At 46.5% G+C, this 13,231-nt stretch overlaps 1 protein-coding gene across 1 annotated transcript in view; it reads right to left on the reverse strand.

The window, feature by feature from the left end:
• Positions 1 to 3,888: 3,888 nt before the first annotated feature.
• LOC132833933 (hepatic and glial cell adhesion molecule-like) overlaps positions 3,889 to 13,231 on the reverse strand; it is a 38,281-nt gene continuing 28,938 nt past the window's right edge. Inside the window, exons 7-8 of the mRNA XM_060852612.1 lie at positions 9,425 to 9,464; positions 3,889 to 5,814 (exon numbers count right to left, since the gene is read on the reverse strand). Of these exons, the coding sequence (XP_060708595.1) occupies positions 5,684 to 5,814; positions 9,425 to 9,464 (171 nt within the window). The 3' untranslated portion in view covers positions 3,889 to 5,683. The remainder of the gene's footprint in view (positions 5,815 to 9,424; positions 9,465 to 13,231) is intronic.

Genomic DNA, 13,231 nt, shown 5'->3' on the forward strand with positions numbered 1-13,231 from the left:
GGATTGGCCATGGGAAATTGTACTATAGTGTCCAGGGATGTGCAGGTTAGCGTGGATTGGCCATGGGAAATTGTACTATAGTGTCCAGGGATGTGCAGGTTAGCATGGATTGGCCCTGGTAAATTGTCCCATAGTACCCATGGACATGCAGGTTAGGGTGAATTGGCCATGGGAAATTGTCCTGTCGTGTCCAGGGATATGCAGGTTAGGGTGAATTGGCCATGCTAAATTATCCTGTAGTGTCCAGGAATGTGCAGGTTAGGGTGAATTGGCCATGCTAAATTGTCCCATTGTGTCCAGGGATATGCAGGTTAGGGTGAATTGGCCATGCTAAATTGCCCATAGTGCTCAGGGATGTGTAGATTAGGGTGGATTGGCCATGCTAAATTGCTCATAGTGCCCAGGGATGTGCAGGTTAGGGTGGATTGGCCATGCTAAATTGCCTATAGTGCTCAGGGATGTGCAGATTAGAGTGGATTGGCCATGCTAAATTGCCTATAGTGCTCAGGGATGTGCAGATTAGAGTGGATTGGCCATGCTAAATTGCCCATAGTGCCCAGGGATTTGGAGGGTAGGGTGGATTGGCCATCAGAAATTGACCCATAGTGTCCAGGGATGCGCAGGTTAGGGTGGATTGACCACCCTAAATTGTCTCATAGTGTCCAGGGATGTGCAGCTTAGGGTGGATTGGCCATGCTAAATTGTCCTTTAGTGTCCAGGAATGTGCAGGTTAGGGTGAAATGGCCATGCTAAATTGCCCTGTAGTCCAGGTTAGGGTGGACTGGCCTTGGGAAATTGTACTTTTGTGTCCAGGAATGTGCAGGTTAGGGTGGATTCGCCATGGGAAAATGTACTATAGTGTCCAGGGATGTGCAGGTTAGCATGGATTGGCCATGGGAAATTGTACTATAGTGTCCAGGGATGTGCAGGTTAGCGTGGATTGGCCATGGGAAATTGTACTATAGTGTCCAGGGATGTGCAGGTTAGCATGGATTGGCCCTGGTAAATTGTCCCATAGTACCCATGGACATGCAGGTTAGGGTGAATTGGCCATGGGAAATTGTATTATATTATCCTGTGATGTGTAGGTTAGGGTGGATTGGCCATGGGAAATTGTCCTGTCGTGTCCAGGGATATGCAGGTTAGGGTGAATTGGCCATGCTAAATTATCCTGTAGTGTCCAGGAATGTGCAGGTTAGGGTGAATTGGCCATGGGAAATTGTCCCATAGTGCCCAGGGATTGCAGGTTAGGGTGAATTGGCCATGCTAAATTGTCCCATAGTGCCAAGGGATGTGCAGGTTATGGTGAATTGGCCATGCTAAATTGTCCCATAGTGTCCAGGGATGTGCAGGTTAGGGTGGATTGACCATGCTAAATTGTCCCATAGTGTCCAGGGATGTGCCGGTTAGGGTGGATTGGCCATGCTAAATTATCCTGTAGTGTCCAGGAATGTGCAGGTTAGGGTGAATTGGCCATGCTAAATTGTCCCATTGTGTCCAGGGATATGCAGGTTAGGGTGAATTGGCCATGCTAAATTGTCCTGTAGTGTCCACAGATGTGTAGGTTAGGTTGAATTAGCCCTGCTAAATTGCCCCATAACGTTAGCTGGTAGGATTAGGGAAAACCCAAAGGCTTTCTATAGGCATGTCAGGAATAAAAGGATGACTAGGGTAGGTATCGGTCCAGTCAAGGATAGTAGTGGGAAGTTGTGTGTGGAGGCGGAGGAGATTGGAGAGACACTAAATCAATACTTTTCATCAGTATTCACTCAGGAACAGGACACTATTGCTGATGTGAATATGGAGTCACAAATGATTAGAATGGATGGCCTGGAAATATGCAGGGAAGAGGTTCTGGGAATATTGGAGAGGATGAAAATAGATAAGTCTCCTGGGCCTGATGGCATTTACCCTAGGATCCTATGGGAAGCTAGGGAGGAGATAGCAGAGCCATTGGCCTGGATTTTTATGTCGTCATTGTCAACGGGAATAGTACCAGAGGACTGGAGGATAGCGAATGTGGTCCCCTTGTTCAAGAAAGGGAGTAGGGATAGCCCTAGTAACTATAGGCCAGTGAGTCTGACTTTAGTGGTGGGCAAAGTCTTAGAGAGAATGGTAAGGGATAAGATTTATGAACATCTGGATAGGAATAACGTGATCAAGGATAGCCAGCATGGTTTTGTGAAGGGCAGGTCGTGCCTCGCAAACCTTATTGAGTTCTTTGAGAAGGTGACTAAGGAAGTGGACGAGGGTAAAGCAGTAGATGTTGTGTATATGGATTTTAGTAAGGCGTTCGATAAGGTTCCCCATGGTAGGCTAATGCTAAAACTACGGAGGTATGGCATTGAGGATACATTAGAGGTTTGGATTAGGAATTGGCTGGCTGGAAGGAGACAGAGGGTAGTAGTTGATAGACTATGTTCATCTTGGAGTGCAGTTACTAGCGGTGTACCACAAGGATCTGTTTTGGGACCATTGCTTTTTGTTATCTTTATAAATGATCTAGAGGAAGGGCTTGAAAGCTGGGTAAGCAAGTTTGCGGATGACACAAAAGTCGGTGGAGTTGTGGATAGTGAGGAAGGAAGTGGTAGGTTACAGCGGGATATAGATAAGTCGCAGAGCTGGGCAGAAATGTGGCAAATGGAATTCAATGTAGCTAAGTGTGAAGTCATTCACTTTGGTAGGAGTAACAAGAAGATGAATTACTGGGCTAATGGTAGGCTACTTGGTAGTGTGGATGAGCAGAGGGATCTTGGTGTCCATGTACACAGATCTCTGAAAGTTGCCACCCAGGTAAATAGTGCTGTGAGGAAGGCATATGGTGTACTGGGCTATTTTGGTAGAGGAATTGAGTTCCGGAGTCCTGAGGTCATGTTGCAACTGTATAAGACTCTGGTGCGGCATCACCTGGAGTATTGTGTGCAGTTTTGGTCGCCATACTATAGGAAGGATGTGGAGGCATTGGAACGAGTGCAGAGGAGGTTTACCAGGATGTTGCCTGGAATGGTAGGAAAATCTTATGAGGAAAGGCTGAGGCACTTGGGGCTGTTCTCATTGGAGAAGAGAAGGTTTAGGGGAGATTTGATAGAGGTGTATAAGATGATTAGGGGTTTAGATAGGGTCGACACTGAGAACCTTTTACCGCTAATGGAGTCAGGTGTTACTAGGGGACACAGCTTTAAATTAAGGGGTGGTAGGTATAGGACAGATGTTAGGGGTAGATTCTTTACACAGCGGGTTGTGAGTTCATGGAATGCCCTGCCAGTAGCAGTGGTGAACTCTCCTTCTTTATGGTCATTTAAGCGGGCATTGGATAGGCATTTGGAAGTTATTGGGCTAGTGTAGGTTAGGTAGGATTCGGTCGGTGCAACATCGAGGGCCGAAGGGCCTGTACTGCGCTGTATCTTTCTATGTTCTATGTTCAGAGATATGTTGGTTTGGTGCACTATGTAGAGCAATAGGGAAAGGCAAGGGGTCTTGGTGGGTTACTCTTCGGAGGGTCAGCATGGACTGATTGAGCCCTCCACAATCACCTGATGAAGGAGCGTCGCTCCGAAAGCTAGTGTGCTTCCAATTAAACCTGTTGGACTATAACCCTGGTGTTGTGTGATTTTTAACGCTGATAACATAGGTATCTTTTCTGAATATCATTGCTTGCCAGAAACTATACAAACTCCCTTGGGATTTTAAGATAAATTATAATGCAGAGTTTCATAAAATCCCACCTCTTGCAGTGGACACAGAATGATGCTGTAACATGTGTTTAGTTATTGCCCATTCCCAATTCCCCAGGAAGCAGTTAAGAGTCACCAACATTGTTATTTGTCTGCAGTCACGTCTAGGCTCAGACCAGGTAAAGATGGTAGTTTTCTTCCCAAAAGGACGCGACTGAACCCAGATAGGTTTCTTTCCGACCATCCTCAGTGGTTTCATGGTCATCATTGCACTCTTTAAGTCCTGATTTTCTGTTTTAAAATTAAAGTCAAACTCCATGATCTGGCCTGGTGGCATTCGAACCTGCAACTTTAGCTGGGTTGCTGGACTAATCATCCAGTGGTAATATTGCGAGGTCATCACCTCCCCACATTCTGTCAGGTATTATCCTTGAAGGTTCCGATTATGCCCCAGTTTTGATTGGAAAATGGCATCTTGTGGTGCCAACCCTTCCGCTGTGACATGAGGTCCTGTTTGACATTGTAGGTACGGCCCTCAGAGGGGCCTGACTGAGTCCCATTAGTAACCAAGATGGCCCACCATCAAGGTCCCAGCCTGGGCAAGTGGTGAAGGGTTTTCTGGCCAATACCACCACCTCCTGAGGGCAAGTGCATGAAAAGGAAGCATACTCGAGGTCATAAACACGCAGCCTGTCTGTGAGGGTACAACTTTCAGATTAGCCAGAGCGGCTGCACACTTGGTAAAGCTGTCAGACAATCCCTGGTAATGGTAAATTCCTGGGGAGTGTTGCTGAACAAAGAGACCTTGGGGTGCAGGTTCATAGCTCCTTGAAAGTGGAGTCACAGATGGACAGGATAGTGAAGAAGGCGTTTGGTATACTTTCGTTTATTGGTCAGTGGGTTGAGTATAAGAGTTGGGAGGTCATGCTGCGGCTGTACAGGACATAAGTTCAGCCATTTTTGGAATACTGTGTTCAATTCTGGTCTGCCTGCTGCAGGGAAGATGTTGTGAAACTTGAAAGGGTTCAGAATAGATTGACAAGGACGTTGCCAGGGTTGGAGGGAGTTGGAGCTACAGGGAGAGGCTGTTTTCCTTGGAGCGTTGGAGACTGAGGGGCGGTCCAGGAAGGGAAGTCTCAGGAGGAGGAGTCCAGAACTAGAAGGCATTAGGGTGAGAGGGAAAAGATTTAGAAGGGACCTGAGGGGCAACGTTTTCACCCAGAGGGTGGGACATGTATGGAATGAGCTGCCAGAGGAAGTGGTGAGGGCTGGTACAATTGCAACATTTAAAAGGCATCTGGATGGATATATGAATAGGAAGGGTTTGGAGGGATATGGGCCATGTGTTGGCAAATGGGACTGGATAAATTAAGGATATCCGGTCGGCATGGGCGAGTTGGATTAAAGGGTCTGTTTCTGTGCTGGATATCTCTATGACTGTAGGTGAGAGGATATTTCTCAATTAACTAACCAGTAAATCCAGCCAAGACAGAGGGATGCATCAACTGGAATGACCCTTGTTCTGAGGATGTGGATCTTGGATGGCACAGTGGCTCAGTGGTTAGCACTGCCCCCTCCCAGCACCAGGGACCTGGGTTCAATTCCAGCATCGGCCATCTGCCTGTTTGGAGTCAGCACATTCTCCCTGTGCCTGCGTGGGTTTCCTCCCACAGTCCAAAGGTTAGGGTGGATTGGCCATGATATAATTACCCATAGTGTCCAAATATGCGCAGGCTAGGTGGATGAGCCATGAAATGCAGGGTTACAGAAATTGGGTGGGATGTTCAGTGTGGATTCGATAGGCAAAATGGCCTGCTTCCGTGCTATAATGATTCAAAGAGAGATAGCAAGTGTAGGTCAACTGCTGACTCAAGGTAGTTCCTCCATCAGATCAATATCATTTGTGCCATCCCATCTCTTAAATAAGTCTTTCATTTCATATGGATATCACTGGCCATGCCAGTGTTTGTTGTCCATCTCTTATTGTCTATGAGAGATTGATGGCTCTTCTATAACTTTTCACGGCTTGTTGAAATCCTCCGAAACTTCTGGGATATGTTATCACGATGTGAGATCTCTAAATCGTTAGCAGCATTCAGCTCACTTGCCCCAGCTTCATTAGCAGGTTCGTTATTGGGCCCTGGAATAAATCAACGTGATCATAAAGTGAGGAGACAATGAAATACTTAAAGCAGAGTTAAGACTTGATGGACAAACTTTTGACTGTGTGCACTTTCGGTCTCCTAGTCTTGAGGGAGGGACATTCACGCTATTGAGGGATCCCAGCGAAGGTTTATCAGACTGATTCCCGGGATGGCGGGACTCACATATGGGGAAAGACTGGATCGACTGGGATTGTACTCACTGGAATTTTAAAGAATGGAAGGGTGGTGGATTCTCATAGAAACATATAAAATCCTGACTGGATGGGACAGGCTGGATGTGGGAAGGATGTCGGAGAAGTCCAGAACTAGGGGTCACAGTCTATGATTAAGGGGGAAGCCATTCTGGACTGAGATGAGGGAGAACGTCTTCACTCAGAGAGTTGGGAGCTTGTGGAATTCTCTCCCACAGGAAGCTGTTGGGGGCCAGTTCATTGGATATATCCTAGAGGGAGCTGGATTAGACTAGGGGGCTAAAGGGATCAAGGAATAGAACATAGAACATAGAACATAGAAAAATACAGCGCAGTACAGGCCCTTCGGCCCTCGATATTGCACCGATCCAAGCCCACCTACCCTACACTAGCCCACTATCCTCCATATGCCTATCCAATGCCCGTTTAAATGCCCATAAAGAGGGAAAGTCCACCACTGCTCCTGACAGGGCATTCCATGAACTCACGACTCGCTGAGTAAAGAATCTACCCCTAACATCTGTCCTATACCTACCACCCCTTAATTTAAAGCTATGCCCCCTCGTAATAGCTGACTCCATACCTGGAAAAAGGAAAAAGGTTCTCATGGTCATCTGAATCTGAAATTCTACAGCCTTCTGGACTCATTATTGAGTTCAACCATTTTGGGGCTGAAGGTAGGTTCTCCCAAGCCCTTATCCCAGACCCCCCATGCCAGGCCTTGCTGTCACATGGTCTGTTACTGCACACAACCCATTGGGGAGAGGGTGGGAATGGGATCCTGAGATTGCATTGTCAGCCATGATCGTATTGAATGGTAGTACAGGTTTGAAGGGCCGAATGACCGACTCCTGCACCCATTGTCTATGTTGCGAGGTTTCAGAGAGCAGTCCTGCTCAATCAGGTTAGCTGCTCCAATTAGCAATACCTGTCCAGATGCCTTTTAAATATTGTCATTGTACCAGCCTCCACCACTTCCTCTGGCAGCTCATTCCATACACGTACCACCCTCTGTGTGAAAATGTCACCCCTTAGGTCGCATTTAAATCTTTGCCCACTCACCTTTAGTTTTGGACTCTGCTACCCCAGGGGGAAAAAACCTTGTCTATTTACCCTATCCACGCCCCTCAGCCTCTATAAGGTCACCCCTCAGCCTCCGATGCTCCAGGGAAAACAGCCCCAGCCTGTTCAGCCTCTCCCTGTAGCTCAGACCTTCCAACCCTGGCAACATCCTTGTAAATCTTTTCTGAACCCTTTCAAATTACACAAAACCTTTCCTGTAACAGGGAGGCCAGAACTGAACACAGTATTCTAAGAGTGGCTGAACTCAAGTCCTGTATAGCCAGAACATGACCTCCCAACTCTGATACTCAACGCACCGTCCTATAAAGGAAAGCACTCCAAACACTTTCTTCATTATTCTTTGTGGCTGAACAAAGAGATCTTGGAGTGCAGGTTCATCGTTCTTTGAAAGTGGAGTTACAGGAAAACAGGATAGTGAAGCAAGCGTTTGGTATGCTTTCCTTTATTGGTCAGAGCATTGAATGTAGGAGTTGGGAGGTCATGTTGTTGCTGTACAGGACATTGGTTAAGCTTTTGGAATATCGTGTGCAATTTTGGTATCCCTGCTACAGGAAGGGAGTTGTGAAATTTGAAAGGGTTCAGAATAGATTGACAAGGACATTGCTAGGTTTGGACATTTGAGCTACAGGGAGAGGCTGAACAGGCTGGGGCTATGTTCCGTGGAGCGTCGGAGACTGAGGGGTGACCTTATAGAGGTTTATAAAATCATGAGGGGCATGGATAGGGTAAATAGACAAAGTCTTTTCCCTGGGGTGGGGGAGTCCAGAACGAGAGGGGCATAGGTTTTGGGTGAGAGGAGAAAGATTTAAAAGGGACTTGAGGGGCAACTTTTTCATCTAGAGGGTGGTGCGTGTCTGGAATGGGCTGCCAGAGGAAGTGGTGGAGGCTGGTACAATGACAACATTTAAAAGGCATCTGGATGGGTATATGAATAGGAAGGGTTTGGAGGTATACGGGCCAAATGGTGGCAAATGGGGCTAGATTGGGTTGGGATATCTGGTCGGCATGGACGGGTTGGACCAAAGGGTCTGTTTCCGTGCTGTACACCTGTACGACTTTATGAGCAAATCCTGTCCCTATTGACAGGCAGAACCAACCACTCCGCATCCACCTTGTCAAATCCCCTCAGGCCATCTTGTGTTTCAATCAAGTTAATCTTTTAAATTCCAGTTTCAGATGTCAACAACACAGGGGAAAAAAAAAGACTCTTTGGGCCATTGAGTTTGTGCTAGTCATAGCCAAGCACCTAACTATTCTAAGCCCATTTCCCAACACTTGGCCCGTTGCCTTGGTTTGACAAGCGTACATCTAAGCTCTTCTCCAATGTGCTGAGTGTGTCTGCCAGTCCCATCCTCACAGTCAGTGAGTTCTGGATTACCACTAAGGTAAAAACAATGACCGCAGATGCTGGAAACCAGATTCTGGATTAGTGGTGCTGGAAGAGCACAGCGGTTCAGGCAGCATCCAAAGTGCAGTGAAATCGACGTTTCGGGCAAAAGCCCTTCACCATGAAGGGCTCAGGAAGGACATACTGGCACTGGAACGTGTCCAGCGGAGATTCACACGGATGATCCCTGGAATGGTAGGCCTAACATATGAGGAACGGCTGAGGATCCTGGGATTGTATTCATTGGAGTTTAGAAGATTAAGGGGAGACTTAATAGAAACTTACAAGATAATGCATGGCTTGGAAAGGGTGGACGCTAGGAAACTTTTTCCATTAGGCGAGGAGACTAGGACCCGTGGACACAGCCTTAAAATTAGAGGGTGTCAATTCAGAACAGAAATGCGGAGACATTTCTTCAGCCAGAGAGTGGTGGGCCTGTGGAATTCATTGCCGCAGAGTGCAGTGGAGGCCGGTACGCTAAATGACTTTAAAGCGGAGATTGATAGATTCTTGATGTCACGAGGAATTAAGGGCTACGGGGAGAATGCGGGTAACTGGAGTTGAAATGCCCATCAGCCATGATTGAATGGCGGAGTGGACTCGATGGGCCGAATGGCCTTACTCCCATTCCTATGTCTTATGGTCTTATGGCTTTTGCCCGAAATGTCGATTTCGCTGCACCTTGGATGCTGCCTGAACTGCTGTGCTCTTCCAGCACCACTGATCCAGAACCTGGATTGCCACCACTCTCCCTTAGTGTAGTCAGCAGGGTGGGGTGGATGCTCCTTTTGCATCAGGACTTGGCACTGACCCAGCCTTGGTTCCAGCCTGACAATACCCAGGTCTGCCACTCCCTCCTCTAGGCTGCACCTAGCAAGGCACTTAAACTGTGAAGAGTACTCTGTGATGCAGACAAACGCTCACCTTTCTGTTCCATCTCCAGTAGGGGAAGCACATTGACATTCTGTAAGAAAGTAGCAAAAACATGGTTAGTGTTAACGAGAACAAGCAAATGATCAACCAACATAAGCCTTTGAAATGGCACAGTCTGGCTTCACTTGAGGAGAACATTGTCATGCTATTCAGAGGGAATGAGAGGACCGTGGTGTTTGAAGTTCATAGGGAGTTGTAGGCAGCTGCATCATACTCAGTTATGGACCATGTCCTCACTCTGTATTTTGAAACTCCTCTGTTGAAAATGGAAGCTGAAAGGATCCACTGTCTGGGAAATTACATCAGTTCAGAGATAACTAACCAGACTAGTTCAGCCTCGCTGTCACTGATTTCTCAACACAATTTTCACATTCAATCACTCTCAAAGTTGCTCAGTTGTTCCTGACCAGACTTGATGAATAGCTGATCTTGGACACCAAAAAGTTAACAATTCATTTTAATTAGATAAACCTTTTCAGAGAACACAGATGAACTACAAAGCAATCCAATTAATATCTATGGCAGAAGCCCATTTGTCTCTGTATATGAATCTTCACTCACACATAGACAGACACAGTTAAGGGATAAACCTTTTCAAAATCATAAGTTACCACCTGGACAGCTGTTTCGAGGATTAACACCAAGCCTTCATGAAATCCAGGCATGCGGGCTTATATTGTGCATGAATTCTGGAGTTATATCTGCCAACAGCATCTGCAGATCTCTGGACATATTCCTGATTTGGTATAGACTGGTTTTCTTTTCTGTGGATGTTCAGGAGTTAATAACTGGAGAATAATTAGATCAAAGCCAAATAAATCTCACAGCTTCCAAAATCTCAGTCAAAGCCCCTTCCTCCTTTGCTTTCTGTTTCTTGCTCTGTGATTGGCCAGCCAGCATCGGTCTTCCTCCGATTGGCTAAGTCATCATCCAACCGGCTTTCAGTACCCAATATCTCGGGTGCGTGCTGAGTCATCCATAATGTCCTCAGGGCAGTAATTCACCTGCATTATCTTTTGAGACCAGTTCCCAGATAAACGGCAGTCTTTAGTTCCCTCCTTATTTCTCTTTCTAAAACAAGCCCTGCTCAAATTTCAAAGTCCAATTTCCAAGGTCCAAACCAAAAACTAAAAAGAAAAGAAAAATAGTAATGGTCTCAACATCACCTTTTACCATCAGTAAATATCTCTGTCTCCTATCCATACCTTGTGTTACTGTAGACAAGGCCTTTTCCCTGCCTCATTGTCTGAAGTTAAAGTTCCAAATTACTTCCATACTCACCCTCAAAGACTGAGGGACATGAGGGAGCAAGATGGGAGAGGGCAGATCAGTGGGCGGCACGGTGGCACTGTGGTTAGCACTGCTGCCTCACAGTGCCAGAGACCCGGGTTCAATTCCCGACTCAGGCGACTGACTGTGTGGAGTTTGCACATTCTCCCTGTGTCTGCGTGGGTGTGTTCCGGTTTCCTCCCACAGTCCAAAGATGTGCGGGTCAGGTGAATTGGCCGTGCTAAATTGCCCGTAGTGTTAGGTAAGGGGCAAATGTAGGGGTATGGGTGGGTTGCGCTTCGGTGGGTCGGTGTGGACTTGTTGGGCCGAAGGGCCTATTTCCACACTGTAAGTGATTTCATCATAGAATTTGAAAATTTGATGTGCAAAGCTTTGTTTGATGCCAACGGAGGATATGAAAGGCTCAAGGAATTCATTTTTGAGGCCTGGAAATTCTAACTATGACATCCTGAGCTCAGAAGACGAGTGGATATACAATAGTAAGATTACTGAGGGTAGAAAAACAGATGAAGATTGGCCAGCATCTATAGATCCCTGAAGGTGGCTTGACAGGTAGATAGCGAGGCCAAGAAAGCATACAGGACATTTGCTTTCACAAGGTGAGGTATAGATGCTAAGAGTGGAGAGGTCATGAGGAAGTTGTTGTCAAGAAGGTGGTGCTGGAAAAGCACAGCGGGTCAGGCAGCATCCAAGGAGCAGGAGAATCAAAGCAAAGATCACAAACTGCCTCGGTCTTTCACAAGCAACTGCCTGGAGTAGTTCACTCGTGACTCTGGTGGCGTGATGATTGTTGGATGCTGCCTGGCCTACTGTGCTTTTCCAGCATCACATTGTCGACTCTGATCTCCAGCATCAGGAGGTCTCACTTTCGTCTCCATGCTGAAGTTGTGTTTGGTTTTGCAAAGGAGAGGACGCACAGCAATTTTTCTCACATTTAGGGTGCTGTTGAATACATTTGAGAAAGACAAGGTAACTGCATGAATTTCAGAGAAAAAAATAGGTGCCAAAGCTCTTTGGAGATGGGCTGAAAGGCCTACTTCCACAATTCTGGGATTCTATGATCCTATGGGAGGACCCAGAGCTGTCCATAGAGATGCCTGTAATTTACACCATGCATTTACAGGATTAGTTGTGTACATGAGAGGGATGTGGCTAATAATGACATCAATATCTCAGGTCATCATTGTAACGTGGGATGTGTAAAATTGACTGAGGGAGGCAGAATGTCCAGTGGAAATTGTTCCTAAGGGCTCTGGTCTCCCTGCTATCGGAAGGATGTTGTGAAATTTGAAAGGGTTCAGAAAAGATTTATAAGGATGTTGCCAGGGTTGGAGGATTTGAGCTATCAGGACAGGTTGAATAGGCTGGGGCTGTTTTCCCTGGAGCGTCGGAGGCTGAGGGGTGACCTTATAGAGGTTTACAAAATCATGAGGGGCATGGATAGGATAAATAGGCAAGGGTTTTTTTTTCCCCAGGAGAGGGGAGTCCAACACTAGAGGGCATTATAATTGTAGTTGAAAATGTGTTGCTGGAAAAGCGCAGCAGGTCAGGCAGCATCCAAGGAGCAGGAGAATCAACGCTTCGGGCATAAGCCTTCTGCCCGAAACATCGAATCTCCTGTTCCTTGGATGCTGCCTGACCTGCTGCGCTTTTCCAGTGACACATTTTCAGCTCTGATCTCCAGCATCTGCAGTCCTCACTTTCTCCTCGGAATTATAATTGTACCCACACATCCCATTTCCTCAGGAAATTCATTCGGCACATGGACCACCCACTAAAATTTGTCCCCCTTCCTCTTTTTTTAAATCTCTCTCCTCTCACCTTAACAATGTGCTCTCCAGTCTTGCATTCCCTCATCCGAGGGAGAGTACACCTACCATTAACTCTATCTATACCCTTCATTGTTTTATAAACTTCAATCAGGTCTCCTCTCAACCTCTTACGCTCCAATGTAAAATGTCCCAGCCTATCCAGCCTCTCCTTATAACACAAACCCTCCCATTCCTCACAATGTGGCTTCTGAACCCACTCCAGCTTGATAATATCTTCACCTACTGGACTGTGCTGGTATTGCTTCTAGATCTGATTGGACCTTGGACAAGATTTTACACCGACTCTTGAGTCTCATCCCCCTGCTCGATCAACTTAAAATCTCCCAGATCAATTAAGGTCTCTATAAGCTCTTAAATCTCCCAAGAAATTCAATCCTTTCCCATCCAGGGACAACCCATCCATAGTGTAGAAATCCCATCTATCCCAAAAGCTGTCCCAATGATCCAAAAATCGAACACCCTTCCTCCTATGCCATCCCTTTAGCCAGTTATGGCTGGAGTACTGTGTGTAGTTCTGGTCCCCACATTACAGGAAAGATGGGATTGTACTGGAGGGGGGTATAGAGGGTGATTCATCAGGATGTTGCCCTGAGATGGAGCATTTGAATTGAATTGAATTTATTTATTGTCACGTGTACCGAGGCACAGTGGAAAAGTTTTGCCTTGTGAGCAATCC

The sequence above is a fragment of the Hemiscyllium ocellatum genome, chromosome 38, assembly GCF_020745735.1.
Source record: "Hemiscyllium ocellatum isolate sHemOce1 chromosome 38, sHemOce1.pat.X.cur, whole genome shotgun sequence".
NCBI classification, from domain to species: Eukaryota; Metazoa; Chordata; class Chondrichthyes; order Orectolobiformes; family Hemiscylliidae; genus Hemiscyllium; species Hemiscyllium ocellatum.